Source organism: Sus scrofa, chromosome 7 (genome assembly GCF_054392235.1).
Source record: "Sus scrofa isolate SSC_HxYL_T2T_F1_AM1 chromosome 7, Sscrofa_HxYL_maternal_Yorkshire_Landrace_v2.0, whole genome shotgun sequence".
Classification (NCBI taxonomy): domain Eukaryota; kingdom Metazoa; phylum Chordata; class Mammalia; order Artiodactyla; family Suidae; genus Sus; species Sus scrofa.
Window position 1 is genome coordinate 122,359,084 of NC_139389.1, and position 16,135 is coordinate 122,375,218.

At 50.6% G+C, this 16,135-nt stretch overlaps 1 protein-coding gene and 1 long non-coding RNA gene across 40 annotated transcripts in view; one reads left to right on the forward strand and one right to left on the reverse strand.

Annotated features, from left to right (window-relative positions):
* FOXN3 (forkhead box N3) overlaps nt 1-16,135 on the reverse strand; it is a 415,372-nt gene that overhangs the window by 232,069 nt on the left and 167,168 nt on the right. For 25 of the 39 annotated variants that reach the window (XM_084966825.1, XM_084966821.1, XM_021098361.2 and 22 more), the window contains 1 exon segment: nt 5,572-6,128. In XM_084966825.1, coding sequence (XP_084822951.1) covers nt 5,572-6,114 — 543 coding nt within the window. In that variant the 5' untranslated portion in view covers nt 6,115-6,128. 39 annotated transcript variants of the gene reach the window in all.
* On the forward strand, nt 6,804-15,492 carry LOC106504530 (uncharacterized). The gene is made up of 7 exons (XR_014811517.1): nt 6,804-6,908; nt 7,510-7,565; nt 9,030-9,142; nt 9,275-9,998; nt 10,793-10,978; nt 12,087-12,272; nt 12,389-15,492. It is a non-coding gene; the product is annotated as an uncharacterized LOC106504530 (long non-coding RNA).

A 16,135-nucleotide genomic window follows, 5' to 3' on the forward strand; every position in this document is an offset into this window, starting at 1 on the left:
GAGAAGGCATTTCTTCTTCCAAAAATGACCATCCCAGATATGTCGACTACTGCCACCAAGAAGGGAAACGTTCTTGATTCTGTGGTCACGCCACCACCAGGAAGGAATGAGGACAACTGTGCCGTGGGGGTGCTGCCCTGTAAGAGGCGCTACCACATCTTCAAAACTGCCCTTGAAAACGAGTCTCATCCACCAGGAAAACAGCGACCAGCAAGAGGGCTGGGAATCAGAGGGAGATCTTGTAGAAACAGCGTCTAAACAGGGAGAAGGGGCTTTGAGCTTGGGCTAGACCTCAGTGGAGGGGATCTGGGAGGCAGGGGGCCTGGGACAGGCTCTGGAAATAGGGGGCCGGGAGGGCAGCAATAGGTTTAATGCAAACACAACACCTTTCCAGCTGCTTGATGAGGACAGAGCTTGGCCCCATCTCAACAACACGACAAAATTCTCCATGTTTACCTTTCTCTCTCCTGTATGCACCCCCCAAAGTACATTTGGGGTTTATCTGGATTATTTATTTATTTTTGCTTTTTTATTTTTTTTTTTAAGGGCCACACCTGCAGCATATGGAGGTTCCCAGGCTAGGGGTCCAATCAGAGCTACAGCAACGCCACATCCGAGCTGCGTCTGCAACCTACACCACAGCTCACAGCCATGCCGGATCCTGAACCCACGGAGCGAGGCCAGGGATCCAACCTGAAACCTCATGGCTCCTAGTCGGATTCGTTAACCACTGAGCCGCGACAGAAACTCCATCTGGATTATTTTAATTGCCCCACTCGTGTTCATAGAGTATTTTGAGGAAGCACACAGAGATCATCCATAGCAGCCTTTACACTGAGAAAGTGTAGACAAGCGCCAGGGTTCATTTAAGCACTTGCCCTCCGGAACTGCAGGGAATATGGGTGAATTCCTGATCTGCTACTTACTTGCTCTGTGACCTCCAGCAAGTTGCTTAATGAGGAGTTCCCACTGTGTCTCAATGATAATGAACCTGACTAGTATCCACGAGGATACGGTTTCAACCCCTGACCTCGCTCAGTGGTTAAGGCTCTGGCGTTCCCATGAGCTGTGGTGCAGGTCGCAGACAAAGCTCAGATCCCATGTTGCTGTGGCTGTGGTGTAAGCCGGGAACTTCCATACACCTGGGTGCGGTCCTAAAAAGAAAAAAAAAAAGTTGCAGTGCTGAGCTTAACTCATCATCTATTTTAAGAAGGAAACTAGGACCTACCTCGCAGAGGTGGAGTGAGGAAGAAAGGGGATATTAGGAAAGAACACGTGGTAAGTCCACCACTGTTATTATCAAATACCAGTGGTCCTTCACCTTTCCCAGGCCAGAGGTCCCATGAAGATTCTAAAAGCTGATCAGACACAATCTTGGGATGGGCTAGGAAAATGCAGTCATATGACATGTTGTCAAAGAATTTCAGGCTATCTGCAGAGCCTCTGACATTCAAAGACCTCAAGGTGAGAAGTCCCAAGTGACAATCAACTCCAGCGTCTATAGCTGAGACAACGGAGCCCCAAGACGGCCAGGCGCCCCCAGCACCAAAACTAGATCCAGTTCTCTTTCAACAGAGAGAAGTCGCTTATGTGGATAAGCTACAACTGTACGGAAAGCATCCATCCCTGCATATAAGAAACGTGCTTCTGCACAGCGTTTCCTTTATAAGCCCTCTTATGACCAAGTTTCTTCTGTTCAAGTGGCAAGAGAGAAAGCCAAGAAAAAGCATGGAAACAGCAACACACATGCCTAAATCATTATACTCCAGTGTACATTAAAAAAACAAACCTGTACCTCTCGTTTGCAAATACTCAGGGAGATTAGTCCACGCTCATCTTATAGTCCCAACTAAGATCTGTATTTAGGAAACATACACCTGAATCTCAAGACGTGGGACCTCTATCTTCATGGATTCGGGCAAAGCTCAGCCATAGTTGGAACCACAAGATGAAGGCGGATGGGGCCTGTGCAGAGCAGGGAGCAGCCGACCCTACGTGATCCCACAGCTCAAGCTCTGCAGCGGGTCACCCAGCCTTCCTGGGGGTGAGCAGGCACAGGACGTGTGTTCAAGAGTCCTGGGGAGAACGAGGCAGAATACGATCCAACCTTTAGCTCTCACTTGCACTTCACGGAACATATGTAGCAGGGGATCGAGGAACAAGCTAAATGAAATCCCAGGGAAGCAGTCAGACTGTGTGGAGGAGTCTCTTTGGCAAGGAGGGGCACTGGGCGGGAGAGTCGGTCTGCTGGGGATAGAAAGGGGCTGAAGAAACGAAGCCAAACGCCCCATGTACGCCAAGTTTGGGTCCTCATTCAAACATTTTGTAAACCACCAGGGGTATCTGAACACAGATCTGGCATCAGGTGATACCGAAGACCTGGTCCCTCTGCTAGAGTGACCTTGGTATTGCAGTTGGGGAACCTCTTCTGACTCAGGCACACTAAAGACATGGTGGGTTAATATGACAGGAGGGCTAGGATGTGCTTCAAAATACAGAAGCAACAGTGAAACAAAAAAGGAACGAAGTGGAGTTCCCGTCGTGGCTCAGTGGTTAACGCACCCGACTAGCATCCATGAGGACGCTGGTTCGATCCCTGGCTTCGCTCAGTGGGTTACGGATCTGGCATTGCCGTGAGCTCTGGTGTAGGTCGCAGACACGGCTCAGATCCTGCATTGCTGTGGTTCTGGTATAGGCTGGAGGCGACAGCTCCGATTTGACCCCTAAGCCTGGGAACCTCCATATGCCATGGGTACAGCCCTAAAAGACAAAAAAAAAGGAATGAAGTAAGGGAGGCCGGCCCTTGTTAACTACTGAATGTGGAAGGAGCAATGGTAGTGATAGTAAAATCACTATACTATTCTCTCTACTGTATATGTTTGGAATTTTCCATGATGGGAAATTAAAAAAAAAAAAAACCTATCGAGTCCTACTAGAGATAAAAATGGGAAGAAAAAAAAAAAACAAACCTTTATTTCCACCTAACTTACTCATTCATGAGAATTTGTTCTTGATGAAATCTCAGCACTGGAAAGAACCCAAAAGAGCATCAAGTTCAAGGATTCCCAAATCTGGCTGCAAATCAGAAATACCTATGGAACTATCAGAACTCCAATGTTCCCCAACCCACCTCAAACCTACGGAGCCAGAGTCTCCAGGGAGGGACCAAGAAGGGGTGATGGTGCCACAGGGGGTTCTGATGCAGTCCAGTCTGTTCCCTCTCCAGCACCTCGGCCAAGCAGCTGTCCAGCAGGGGACATGTCCCACCTCCCCAGGGACAGGGATCACACAGGATGCAGCGGTCTCTTGGGGGTTACGCCAAGTTTAAAACTGTGCCCTACACTTGTCAAAAGCAAATGAAAAGTGGGACGCCTAACTCTGTACACAGCTGGCAAGGCTTCCACGGTCCCCCATGCCCTAACATCTTCCTCACCAACATTCTGGCACATTTAGTCACTGCGTCACAGCGGAACCTTGGTGTAGGAGAGCGACAGCCTCATAAAACCCCCTGGTAAAAAAATAAGTTTACCTGTGAGCCCAAGGGAATTTCACTGGGCAGCATGTGGAAGGAACGCCTTTCCCTTAGTTAGCAGGCCAGGGCAGAAAACCCCAAATGAATGGGCCAGGACCAGTGCCTGAGGGTACCTGGGAGTCTGGTCCTGTCAGATCAGCCATCAGCTAGACCCCAGGTAACCGGAGGAAAAGCAGGGAAATTCACACACGTTGCTGTGTTCTCACAGCATCAACACACACACGGGACCAGACTCCCCGCCACCCAACTGACTGGCATTTGATCAGAAACGTGTCATTACAGGTCAGTGCGGCCAGGAAGGCAGAATTCAACATTTCATAAGATTACCAATCTCAAGCCCTTAAAACCATGCCCTTTCGACAGGCGCTATCTGCAGGGTGACAACCGTCACCCTAGGAAAACATGACTCCCAGAGTGGGAGGGGGGTAGAGGATGGGGTGCAAGGGGGAGATGGTGCTTGCTCCTGCCAGGGTGCCATCCAACACCCTCTTGTCAACCCCAGGCTGATGAATAATCTTCCCAAGTCTCTGCACACTTTGGAGCTGGCCTTGTTCAACATTGCAGAGCGTGCATTTGCTAAATTACTTTTATGTGTCCCAGCCTATGGCAAATATGCAGACATAGGCGTGCGGCAACTTGCAGAATCGTTTCCCGTGGACCTAAAAGCCCCAATCACTGCTGTATCGGTGACATGGGGCCCTGGCGGACCTGAAAGCTCTAACCTTGGAACTGCTTCCCAAGACTTTCTCTCTCTTGCAGACCCACCTAGATGGAAGCTTTTTAATACCCCAGACTTGGTTCTTTATAGGGGAGCAGCGATTTTCTTGAAGTTCAAGGAATGATCTGTAAACACTCAGCAAGTCCAGGGGCCGGTCTCTGGATGCCCACCCTGGCACGTGGAGGGGAGGGGGGCAAGTGACAGACACCTGGGGATGAGAGCAGCACCCAGCCATCACAGCTATAGAGACATCAGGACCTGGGACGAGCACTTAGGCGTGTGCACATGTGTGCACCGTATCCACACACCACCTGCACCAGAGAGCAGCGGCAAAGCTCCTAAGCATCCACAGCTTTCCTCTTCCCGGGCAACACCCTCCGCAGACCCCACACGCCCACCCCCATCTTCGCCCGCCCCCATCTTCAACATAAACGCCAGGGGAACAGCATCTACAGACAAGCGTGTTCAGTGGCCGCAGGAGAAACAGGGCTTCACCCCGGCAACTTATTTTAACTGGGGCTGCGACTTATTTTCCGAATGCCAAGCTAGGTCACAATTTTGATTTCTAGTTCTACCAACCAATCTTATCTCTACCGCACCTACTCTATTTCTTACAAGAAAGAGCAATCGCTAAAACTGCCTTCTTTTGGCGAACCAAGCTTTAAAGGCTTCAAAAGCTTAAAATTCAACATTTTAAAAGTCAGTCTCAAATGGAAACCTTGCCCCTCAGCCCTCTTTCCCTACTCAGGGAGTTTCAAAGTTGCCATCCCCTTTGTAGATCCCCAGTTTCAAGAGGGGCACCTGGATAATTCACGTCTTTGGCCTCGGAGTACATAAGGATACTCAAGTCACCCCCCCCTCCCGCCATGGCCACAACTGTCCATTTATTCCAGAATCCTGGGCCAGTTGCCTTTCTCCAAGTTAATATTCAGAAAGAAAATAAATGCCATTTCCCTCTAGCCCTTGGAAATTGCCCTCAAACAGATATATACACACACCTCATGGTGCATGGCTGCCCTTAGAACACAGACCTGTTTGGTCTCTAAAACCAAAGGGACCCACCCCCACTGAAGGATGCTACAGGGACCAATCAAGTCTGTAAACCACTGTTTTGTGACAAAGTTCAGACACCCTAGTGGGAAACCCTCAGTCCAGCTTGACCGACGCCAAACACAGGAAGTCCCTGACAACTATCTCCATGAATGAAATGAGTCAGAACTCTTTGCTGATTGCTGCCACGTCCGCACGGCGAGTTCACAGTCCTGAACATGTTGTATAAATGGGGAAAAGGAACACGTGACTCCCAGACGCAGAGGCTTACCTGACTCCTCTCTTTGTCCACTTTCTTAAAACACTTGTTCAATGACAAATTATGTCTCACTGAGTTTTTCCACCCAGTAGGTGCGTTCGCAAAATACGGAAAATGTTCCAAGATCCAGTTGTAGATATCCTTCACTGGCAGGCGCTTGGTTGGAGAGTCCTCGATGGCCATAAATATGAGGCAGCTGAAGGAGTAGGGGGGCTTGCAGTTGGGGTTCTGCCTGGCATCGTAGGGCATGTCAGAGTGGGCGGGGGACGGGGGCGTGTCGTCGTCCAGGTCCTGGACGGGGCTGACGCTCCTCAGGACGGAGTCCCCAAAGCTCTTTAGCAAGTTCTTGCTCTCGTGCAGCCAGTTCAGGTTGGTCAGCTCTTCATCTTCCATGGCCCCCTCCTCTAATCGGATGTCAGGCAGAGAAAAATCGAGGTCATCGTCTTCCTGCAGGGCCTTGGAGAAGCTGCTGCCCCGGTAACACTGACTCAGCCCACTCGAGACGCTAATTCCTGAGCTTTCTGGCTTCTTACTGGGAGGCATGACTGGACCCATTTACGTGAAGGCTCCTGGGAAACACAGGACAGAGGAAAGATGAGGCGGTGAAACCCAAAACAAGAGAGGCAGCTGGGCCCTCCCTCATGATTATGGCCCCTTCCACCCCTGCCACCCCCGTAGACCCCCTGCCATGCAGGCTCCCACTTCCGCCACACGGAGATGCCCGATCAGCAACAGTAACAGGCCCACCATGCACACAGCACAGGGACCCCTTACCCATTAAGTTCAAGAGTGGAAATGATGCCAGCACCTCTAAGGTACATGAGCATCGTAAAAAAAAAAAAAAAAAAAATGGGAAATGGCACAACGCCTTCTTCCTGAGCTATGAGGATGCTCTCCCTGCAGCCCTGGGCAAATCAGTTCTTCCTTGCTGCCTCAGTTTACCTATGATATGTGAATATGTCGCACAGACAAAATCCTTTCGAGCCTCACGATGGACACCGCAAAACAAGCACAATCACAACCCAGGGCACTTTGGGTTGACGGGTCTCAAAAAGAAAAACAGAATACACCTGGAGGTTTAAGGCCAGTTGTTTCAGATTAAGCTCAGCTGTTTCCATACAAAGACCATCACGACCGCCTGGGAATTAAACCTGTGGCCACAGTGAGCATCAATTTGGCAGCGTTTTATGGGATTACTTTTCTTTCTCTCGCCACAAGTCATGATCCAAAACTCTGCAGCGACGATGACATTTGGCAAGTCTTACAAGCGATGCCAAGAATTCTGTGGATTCACACTGGAGGAAGAAGTGTGTTTCATTTCGCTGGGACACTATACTCTAAAGGAAAAGGTGAGAACCTTCAGGCAATGGGAATGCGAAGATGAACCATCAACTGAAATTACCATGGGTGAAGGTCAAGAGCAACAGAGAGCTTCGGGAAAGAAGGCAAAGCCAGCAAAAATTGCAAAAGCATTCTATTCTACCCCTCCCCCACTGTCATCAATGACCTCGAACAGGGAGTCAAAAATCTAATGAGAAAAGAAAATGGGGAGGTGACGAGTCCACAAACAGCGTGACCCCGACAGATACAAAGCACGTTCAACCCTCACACGCTCCATGTGAGACAGAAAGAACAGTAAGATAAGGAAAGAGGCCTCCCCCTCTCCGCCTGCAGTGCTCAAACTATGTGCTTGACTTAAAAACCCAGTCTGTTTTATCCCCTACCTCACCCCTAAGAAGACCAAGAAGTCTATCTAGAAAAAAAAGAATGAACGCATCAAAAGCAAAGATGTGATCATTCTAAGGCTTGAACTGTTCACTGACACCACGCCTAAAATAAACTGTCGCTTCAGCTGGGGAAGCTCTAGAATGAGTCCAGAAAGCATGATGTGGAACACTAAACGGCCTGCCAAAGGTGCCTGAGATGGTAGCACCCTCCCTCCCCCAAAAGGTGGAGAGACAGAACCTGCAGACAGAAAGCCAGAGGGGGAGCTCTCTGGACCTGCTGTGAGATGCCCAGCTCTAAAGGGAGAAAACTTCCAGGGGCACCAAAGTCTCACAGAGGCCGAGCAATCCAGATGCATCAGATTCAGCCACAGGAAATAATTTTCCATCAAATGAGGAAACTAACCCGAACGGCACTGAACACATTTTAAGGGATAACCTAGTATCTTAGATTTAGGGGTAAGACAGAGACCAGCCTATTACTGCTTTTCCCTTTTTTAATGAACAAATCAAAATTAGGCTTGTGTCTCTCAGTTTCCACGGATCCTATCAAATAACCAAATTTTCTGAAAACCAGTAATATCCACACAGTCGAGTACAAGAGAGAACAATGACCCAGCCACTCAAGTCAACTTTAGCTCTAGATGAAAGTTTTATGTCTCCTGAGCTTCCAAACAGGAAAATTATATCATGGCTGACAGTAAAGTAATTTAATTGCACTGTTGCTATGACAACATGCTGCTCTCTTTCTTTTTAATTTGCTTATTTGTCAGTAGCTTCCCAAAGGAACTAACACGCTATTCTCCATGTTCTCTTTTGTTTTAAACAAACATTGCCAGCAATATGGTTTTATTGGAAAAACGGCACTGTCAAGAAAAGAGGGTTACAGGGCTTCAGCACCCTTGGATCATCTGTCTGCTTTGTGTTCCTGTGCACCCACCCCATGCTTTCCAACTGTTAACTGCATCCCTATAAATTTCAAATTTTACAGCAACGGTATCTATCAAGAGCTGCTGATCACTACAGTTCCATTTAAAAAAAAAAAAAACAGTTCCCAGAAACCACAGCTGAGTTTTCCATTATTACACTCTAACTACAAATTTCACCAAATCTTTTTTTCCTCCTATTTCGGGGAGCGAGAGGGGAGAAATCCGGATCATGTGAGTCTGCAGTTAAGCAAACATTTTTAACCTGCTGTCAATAAGGTTGCTCCACCAGATACGCAAATAGTTATTCACTAGTGACCTCCTTACAACTTTTCGGTTTGCTATTGGTTACATTCCCCTTCGCACACACCCTCCTCTTGTTTTTTTTGGACTTGCTGTGTTTCATCCTTTTTCCTTTTTAACGGAGAAAATATAACAAGAAAACAAGCTGGTTTCTTGCCCCCTACCAGAAAGGCTCCAAATAACTGACAAAGACATTACTGGCCCAGCTCTGAACAGATGTTCAATGTGAACTTTAAAAAAGTTGAGAAATCCTCCCCAAGCGGAGCAGGGCAGCCGCGAGCTTTTTGCGGGGGGGTGGGTTGGGGGGAGTGACCCCCCCTCTGCGCGCGCGCACGCACGCACGCACGCGCTCCACTCCAGTCTACAGTACTTGTCAAAATCATTTCAAGGGGACCTTCGGGAGCGGCGATTGGCTGTGTCTCCCGTCAATCAGCGGCGTTGCCAGGCGACGGGGGAAACTGCTCTTCTCCCCGTATACAGGGCAATTGGGAGCTCGCATACCTTCACTGCCGGTCAGATGTCATAAACCTTTTATTGGCCGCACCGCAGCGAGCTTTAAAAACACATCAATAAAAGCCCGCCGTCCCCCAACTTCTCCAGGGCCCAAGGAGGGTTTCAAAGAGGGCCGGGGTGAGGAGGAGTCTGGCCTCGAGAGTCTCGGGAGACGCTCCCTGCCAGTGCCAAGCCTGCACAGTTTGGGAAAGGGGGGGGCGGATCTTTGTTAGGAGCCTGTCTCTCATCTTGGGGTCTCCCCTTGATCAGCACCCCCTGCCCCATCCCGGAACAGCGGCGATCCTGTGCTCCGCGGACAATACCAACTCTATTCCTTTCGGGCGTTTTTTCGGAAATCAAGACACAGGGGAAGAGCCCGCACGTCGGGGCAGGAAACTCTTCGGACCGGGCAACTTCCCGTTCGGGGGCTCCCGTCTCCTCGCTCGGCCAGGCCCCCCACCCCAGCCACCCCCCCCACACACACACACACACAGACCCAAGAACTGCGGAGTCCCTGGTCTGCCGAGAGCGGCGAGGTCGCCTCCAGGACGGCCTCGGCAAGCGCCCCCGCCCCGAGTCACCTCAGACCCGCTCGGGCACGAGCGGGAGCGGGAAGCAAACTCACCTGGCCGGAGCCGGGCGCGGGGGCGCGGGGGCGCCGCTGCCCTTCAGCGGAAGCCGACAAACTTTCGCAGGCGCCCAGCGGGCATCGCTTGGTGGCCCGGCTAAGGACGCGCGGGCGCGGCGCGGCGAGCCCGGGGCGGCAGGCGGCGGGGGGCGGCCGCGGGCGCGGGCGGCAGGGGCGCGGGGGTCGCGGCGCGGCATGGGACCTGCGGCGTCCGCCGGGCGCGCCGCGCGTCCTCCCGCCGGCCCCGCCGCTCTCCCCGCCCCGTCCCGCCTCCCGCTCGCCTCCGCCGCGGCGCGTCGGGCCGGGGCGCGCCGAGCGGCGAGAAATTGTTTCCACTGCAAACAAAAAAAGGCGACACATGACCAGGCAGGAGGAGGGGAAGCGCGGGGAGGGAGGGGAGCCGTGGGGAGGGGAGGGGAGGGACGGGGCGGAGGGAGCCGGAGAGAGGGAAAACGTGGGCCGGGCCGCCGGCGGCCTGGGGCGCGGACCCGCCGGGGCAGCCCCTGCCCGCGCCCCCTGCACCACAATCGGCCCCGCGCCTCGCATCCGGGCGCTTCCGAGGCGCAGCCGGAGCCCAGGCCGGGCTGGGCCGCGCGCACTCGCACCCCGTGGCCCCGCGGGGCGGGGGTGGCCGGCTGGGGCTCCGCGACCCGGGGCAGCCGCGACTGTGGGTGGCGGGTCTGGTGGGGCGGGCGGTGCGCGGCCTGTCCCTTCCCCGGGCCCTGGCCACGCGGGCCGGCGGGCGCTGCGCCGCTGGCAACGTGTCGCCCAAACGCTCCTACCCCATCCGCACGCCTTACATGGCTCGAAAGTAAAAATAAAAAGAATTACGATGCCGGCGAGGCTTGCGAGGGGGAGAAGAGATTCCACTTCTCCCCAACTACGGCGTCCTGGCGGGACTCCCGGGGCCGTCCCCAGCCCTCCTCCAGCTGCCACCTCGTGCCCGGGGAGGAAAGGCACAAAGGCACCGCTGCCTCCCGCCCAGGTGGAGTCAGTCTGCCGGCGCGTGTCTGCCCAGCGAGGGAGGGTGGCCATTACAGATTACAGAGCAAGAGGCCCGTCCTGGAGGCCAAACCCTGGAGCCTCCAGTGGGTTCTGCGAACGCCCTGGCCTACTTCTAAGCCTCCAGCGAAAACAAGCCTCATGTCCTTCACATTTAGAGCTCTCCAGAACCCCGCCGCCAACTCGCAGGGCCACCACTCCCAAGTCTTAGCGACACCTCCAAAGATGGGCCACCCGCTGCTGCAGCCACACCAGGCAGCTGCTTTTGGAGAGGATGAAAAGCGAGCTCAACAGGACACCCTGGTGGTGACACAAATAAAAATATGATTGCACACCAGCCCCAGGTAAGCAAGTCGATAAGTTCCTCTACAGAAGGCAGCCCAGGTCATTCTGCCCACCGTCCCCCCTCGTTCCCCCCGTCCCCCCCCCAAGAGCACTGGCCCTTTTGGGCTCTCTGAAAACTGCAGAAAAACTAATGAGAGGGCCAGGAGTGAGCTCTCTCAGAAACCCCTCCAGCTTGCAGTACCTTGTCACCTAGCCAGAGGGGAAGAAAATGCCACAGGGCTTCTGAAAATGTTTAATTGCTAAAAATAAGGAAACCCGAATCAATCTGAGACTCATTCCCCTTAAGGAGGCTCCAAGATGATGGTGGGTGGCAAGTTTTCCGCAGGACACTCAGTGCAGGTGTAACTACTTACCCTGCAAAGGCCAATCCCACCCCCACCCCCCCGCCCCCCAGAAGATGATTCAGAGGTGAAGGCCCAGGGGCAGCCTGAGGTCACCCAGCCCCACCCCTTTAATGACTGAGCACTTGACCGGACCTACCCCAAGTCACTAAGCAGAAAGTGTGAGGCAAGAGAGACAAACTAGATATTTCTCAAGTCTTGAGCTTGAGATTCTGAAAGTCAGGGCTGGTAACAAAGCCAGGACAGGGGCTCCGTCCAGCAGAGACGACTCCATCAGGCCTCCCCGTCGAGGCTGGGGAATCTCTCATCAAAGGAACCAAGGCCGGAGACCTTTGCTCTAGCCCCTTCCTGGCGTGGAGAGTTAGAAAGTGTCCTCTTCCGTCCTCCCCTTCCATCAACAGGTCCCAAACCACCTCATCCCAGCCACACTCACACTGTGGCTAGAAATCTCTATGCTAAGTAGAGATGACAGGTACTTGCACCTCTGTCCTTCCTCAGAGCTCAAAAGGACAGATGCATGGTTATTGCATAACAATTATGTCATTTTTAAAGCTCTCGTGCAAGCTTAGCCTCCAGTGTCTGAACCAGCCATCCTAGGTGAACAAAATCATAAAGATGTGGCAAGCTTTGGGCCAGGAGGAGCCCTTAGTGGAGGGCAGAGTGCAGTGAGATAAGCCTACCTTTCATGAGCTCACCTCTCTTGCCCTCTATGGCTTTTGGGTTCTTCCATTCTGAGTCATATTTCTTAATTTCTCTCTCTCGTTAGCAATGCAGCAAGAGATGTAAGGAGCTATCATCAACCCGAAGAGGAAGTGGTGGACCAGCCCTGCCTGATGTGGAGAACGGGGTACACGTGTCTGCCAGTCTGTCTGAAACGGGGGATTCCAGACCTCAGCTGAAAGTTTAGAGTGGCCTTTTCACCCACGAGGGAACTCGAGGCAGCCTGGCACGGGTAGCACAGCTGGGCTGCGTGGAACTGGGGCATCGTTAGGCAGTTTTCCTCTGCATCCCTCTCCTTCCCTTTGAGCCCACACGATGTCTTTCCTCCTTCCCTCTGTGTATCTGAAGGTTGGCTGCTTCTGCTCACATGTGACCACCCGTGGCTGCCAGCACCAAGTGCAAAGGACCTTCTGATGGCCAGCACCCACCACCTTCAGACTGCCTCGCCTTCCACCACAGACTTCCGATTCTCGGGGAAATCATCTGATTGGCTCGGCCTGATTCAGGTAACTCTTCCTTCTCCCCATCCCCTCCTCACAGCGGAGGCAGGGGGCATGGTGGAACCATCTGGTATAACTGGACTGGGGAAGGGAGGGGAGGTGATTTTGGAAGAATATCTAATAAACACAAGTCCATGTTTGGCCTGTAGAAATGGGGAAGGGGCATTTTAGACCTGAACTTCTCAACTGGGGATATACCCAGGAAGCCACACCTAATAGATCCGAATCTCCTGGGGGGGTCCTGGGCATGTGCATTTTGAGAAAGCACCACAGCACAAGTGTTCCCAGATGGGAGACATGAATGGCACATATACAGTTTTCAAATAAGACTTGACCATATTAGAAGATGCATTCTGAACAAATATACTGAATGCCCGCCAAGTACCTGGCATTGTTAGGTGCCAGAGAGACAAAGTTTTTGTTCCTTATGGAGCATGTATATCAGTGCATCAGAGAGGATTCCCATATCACAAAACTCCCTCTGTGCTAAGGTGAGCAGTTTACGTGCAGTAATCAGAGGACAAGAGGACCTCATTGAATATTTCTGAATCCACAGGTTGCTCTATCACATTTCTATAGGCTGAAAAAAGAATGGCTCGCATCTAGTAGATAAATCAGTCCTAGAGCCCTAATACACAGTAAGTGATTATAGACAACGAAACTGTATGATAGGAGTTCCTGCTGTGGTGCAGTGGGTTGAGGATCTGGCATTACCACAACCGTAGCATAGGTCACCACTGCAGCTAGGATTCAATCACTGGCCTAGGAAATTCTATATGCCACGGGTGCAGCCAAAAAAAAAAAAGGAAATTATTAAAAAAACTATTATAACCATGCAACTTGCTAAGTGACTAGATCTTAGTTATTCTCAACACTAGAAGAAATGGTAATTATGTGGCACAATAGAATTATCAGCTAATGCTAGAGTAGCCATCATATTTCAGTATAAACATATCACATTGATATGCTATACACCTGAAACTTACACAGTGTTATATATCAAATATATCTCAATTTTTAAAAAGAAGAAGAATGGACTCAGGGATCCAAGATGAGTTTTGGGACTGAAGGAAATGGAAAACCATTTGCAGACCAAACCATTCAGAAAGCATTGCAGTCATCCGTGTAAAAAGAAATAAAGATGATTTTAATGTGTTTTTTAGTAAGAAAAAAAAAAGATCAAAATATTCAAATAGTGTTTCCCCCTGAGTGGCAGAGTTATGGGGTAATGTTCTCCCTGCATTTTTCATACTTGTGTATATTTTCCAAATTTTCTACCATGAGCACCCAACACATGTATAATGTTCTCATGATAAAGTGGGTTTCCACCAGCACAGTGATTCTCAAACTCGAAGGTGCATCAGAATGACCTGTAGGGCTTATGTGAACTCAGCTTGCTGGCCTCCACCCCCAGAGTTTCTGATTGAGTAGGTTTGGGCCAGGGCCTGAGAATTTGCATCTCTAACAAGTCCCCACCCCATGGATGCAGCTGTTGTTGTTCCAGGGACCACACTTTGGGACCCACTGAATTAGAGAAGTCAGTGAGACTGGGGAAAAAAAAAAATATGAATGCACAAGAGGCTTCAAAGGAAGAACCAAGATGATCTATCAGATGATTGAATGTGAGAAGATAAAAAGGTCAAAGATAACTTTTTAATCGTGGGTTGACTATGTCTCTTTGAGATAACATGTGCAAATGCTGTTTGTAAGAGTAAAATAGTTGCTCATTTCCTTTCCTCCTGTGTAAAAAGAAAAGAGACCCAGGACCACAGCTAGAAGATCTTCCATCTCTCAGTGCGTTTCAAGGCTTGGTCCTGCATCCTTTGGGCTTTCCAGGCATCCCCTCTTGGGGTTTTCCTCTTGTGCCTTCTTGGTGTTTATAAGACAGGTTCTGAAGGGTGGAACCTGGGAAAAGGCTAACTAGAATTTCTGCAACAGGGATTAGAGCCAGGAGGCTTAATCCAAGAGGGAAAGAGGGCTGTGTGGAGTAAGGGAGGGTACAGCTGAATCAGTGGAGGGAAGTTCATTAGCTCAGGTACCCAAGCCAAACCCAAGCTTAGCAAGTCACCTGCTGGAGGCAAAATGGAAAGTACAGAACCTGTCAACTCCTCTTTGAGCAGAATCACAAGTGTGAGCTGATGGTCCAGAATCCAGACTTAGTTCCTTTAGTCAGCAAGTACTTATTAAGCATCCATCTACACTATGCCCAGTACTGTCTGGAGGGCACTGGGAAGAAACTGGGACTTGCCCCCAAGGATGCAGGAGACCCAGTGAGGATCTATGAAGTAACCACAAGTGAATACACATAGAGAGAGTCTAATACCAAGCCCAGAGATGATGCAGCTTCGTGGCCAGCATGGGACCCTGGGAGTAGGTCCAAAATCTCACTTCATCATCTCCTAGCTGGGTAAACTTACTCAAGGTACGTAACTTCTTTCTCTCTACCTAGTTTCCTCATCTTAAAGCGGGGGGGTGGGGAAATAGTTCCCGCTGTGGCAGCCTCCTGGGAGTTCTGGGACGCAGGTTCAGTGGGTTGCAATTGTGGCTTGTATCTGATCTCTGGCCCAGGAACTCCATATGCCTCAGGGTGGCCAAAAAAGGGGAAAAGGTGGAGGCTGGGGGGGGGGGGGGGCGTTAAGAAAGAGGATACAAGCAAGATCCACTACATAGGGTTGTGATAAAGAGTAAATGAATGAAAATTTGTAAAACATATTCCAGTGCCCTTGCACTTAGAGCTACTTTAAGAAATCAAAAGGAAAATATTGACGTATCTGACTGCAGAATAACTTAAATTTTGTGTGTAGGACCATAAGTCAAGTTCAAAGACAAAAATGAATAAGTATTTGTCATGCATAGAAGAAAGGGTTAATATTTTACATCTATAACTTAGAACTCAATGAGAAAATTAGCACGCTAATGAAAAAATGGGTCAGTTTCACAAAAAGAGAAAAATGGCAATATCCCCATGAAAAGATGCTCCACCTCAGCAAAAAAAAAAAAAAAAAAAAAAAAAAATCGCAGAAATGCCAGTTCAACCAATTGTGTGTGATATCTGTCCGACTGGCACAGACTTAAAAAGAATAATCATGCCAGAGTTCCCATGATGGCTCAGTGGTTAACGAACCCAACTAGTATCCATGAGGATGCAGGTTCGATCCCTGGCCTCGCTCAGTGGTTAAGGATCTGGCATTGCCGTGAGCTGTGGTGTAGGTTGCAGACACAGCTGGGATCTGGCGTGGCTGTGGCGTAGGCCAGCAGCGGTAGCTCAGACCCGGAGCCTGGGACCCTCCATGTGCCGTGGGTGTGGCCCTAAAAGACAGGAAAAAAAAAAAGAGAATACTCATGCCAGTATTAGTACGGATGTGACTTGGTACAACTGTGCAGTCTGAGGAACTTCCGTGAGCATGGCCATTGACTCAATTTCCAGCTTCTAGGAATTTATCCTAAGGAGATGCCATAACAAGACAAGAAACTGCCCCACCAGACCGCCTAACCCCATGAGATAATAAGCTCCATGAAACTCGGATTTATGCCTGTTGTAGTTAGCAGCGTAGACAAGCAGTCACCCCAGTGTCTGCCACACACAGAGGATGGT